This window comes from Tilletiaria anomala (assembly GCF_000711695.1).
Source record: "Tilletiaria anomala UBC 951 chromosome Unknown K437scaffold_283, whole genome shotgun sequence".
In the NCBI taxonomy this organism is placed as follows: Eukaryota; Fungi; Basidiomycota; class Exobasidiomycetes; order Georgefischeriales; family Tilletiariaceae; genus Tilletiaria; species Tilletiaria anomala.
The window spans coordinates 1-1,143 of NW_013546739.1; the positions used below are offsets into that span (position 1 = coordinate 1).

Consider the following 1,143-nt stretch of genomic DNA (forward strand, 5'->3'; position numbering starts at 1 on the left):
CTTGATCTCCCACTCCAATCGCCTAGCATCAGTAGCACTCCTCACTTTCTGCTCGAACTCGCGCTTCTGCCGTTCCAGCTTCTCGCCTGCTCCTCATCCTAGCCGGTCCCTGCCCCTGCCCGTTCTCGTGCGACTGAATAGGAACAGGTTTAAACGATGCGCTGCGTCGCTTCGCGTGCTGATGCTCCCATTACCGCTGCCGGAGGCGGTGGTGGTCGCCAACGACTTCGCATACGCCCTTTGCTGCGGCTAGACAGCGCCCAGGTGCGTCCTCGAACCTCCTCGGGTCGGGGTGAACAGATCTTGCAGCGGCGCTGCTCCGCCCGCGGGCGATTTGCGTCGCACTGTATCTTCACCATCTGCAGCGCGCACGGTCCGCACGGCCAGCCGGTCTTGCCCCAGCGCAGCCTCTGCGTCCGCCGCCGCTGCCGCTTCCGCACTCGTCTCTCCCGCCATCGAAGGAGAAGAAGTAGCGCCCAACAAAGCGCGCAAGCTGGAAGCGGACGCAAATGCTGCTCCTGTAGCCCGCACGCCACCACCGTTCCCAACATTGCTGGAAAAGGCGTGAGTGTCACACTCCCACCAACATCTGCGCCGCCAGATTGCCGGCTCTGGGTATCACGCGAGATGAGATGCTGTGGTTGTGCGCGTGAGGAGGTGCTTTTCGCTGTCGATGCTGCTGCTGATGAGGCTGATGGCATTGCCGGCCTCGAGTCGGTGGTGATGCGCGCGCGAGTCTCGTGCATAAGCGTGAAGCGGCAGGTTGGGGTGATTGCCGACCTCGTTCAAAAACGAGTGGCCAGCCAAAGACGATGAGCAGAGGTCTGAACACCCTGGTTTCCATCCACAGCTGCAGGTGTTGTCCAGATGCGCAGAGGCTTCGTAAGTTATGGTGAGAACGGTGTGATGAGTCTCACTCTACCCGTCATGCCGTCTGAGCGGGAATGTGGCGAGCCTGACGTCGTGAAAAGGCATCGTGCCAATACATGGCAACCGGTCAATGGCTGCTTCGTGGCCAGCAGAAGACAAGTAATTGCTTAGAGCGGCGCAATTGTTCATGTGCGTTGAGCCCCATCGATCGCGCGATCCGCGCTTGATAGATGCTTGCTCCGTTCGAGAGCATGCGCATAGGGTGTGAACACG

General features: G+C 60.3%; 1 protein-coding gene across 1 annotated transcript; it reads left to right on the forward strand.

Annotated features, from left to right (window-relative positions):
* K437DRAFT_260441 (uncharacterized protein) lies at positions 1-1,143 on the forward strand. Its single transcript, XM_013384236.1, has one exon. The coding sequence runs from the start codon at positions 157-159 to the stop codon at positions 814-816; it is 660 nt and encodes a 219-aa protein (XP_013239690.1). The 5' UTR covers positions 1-156; the 3' UTR covers positions 817-1,143.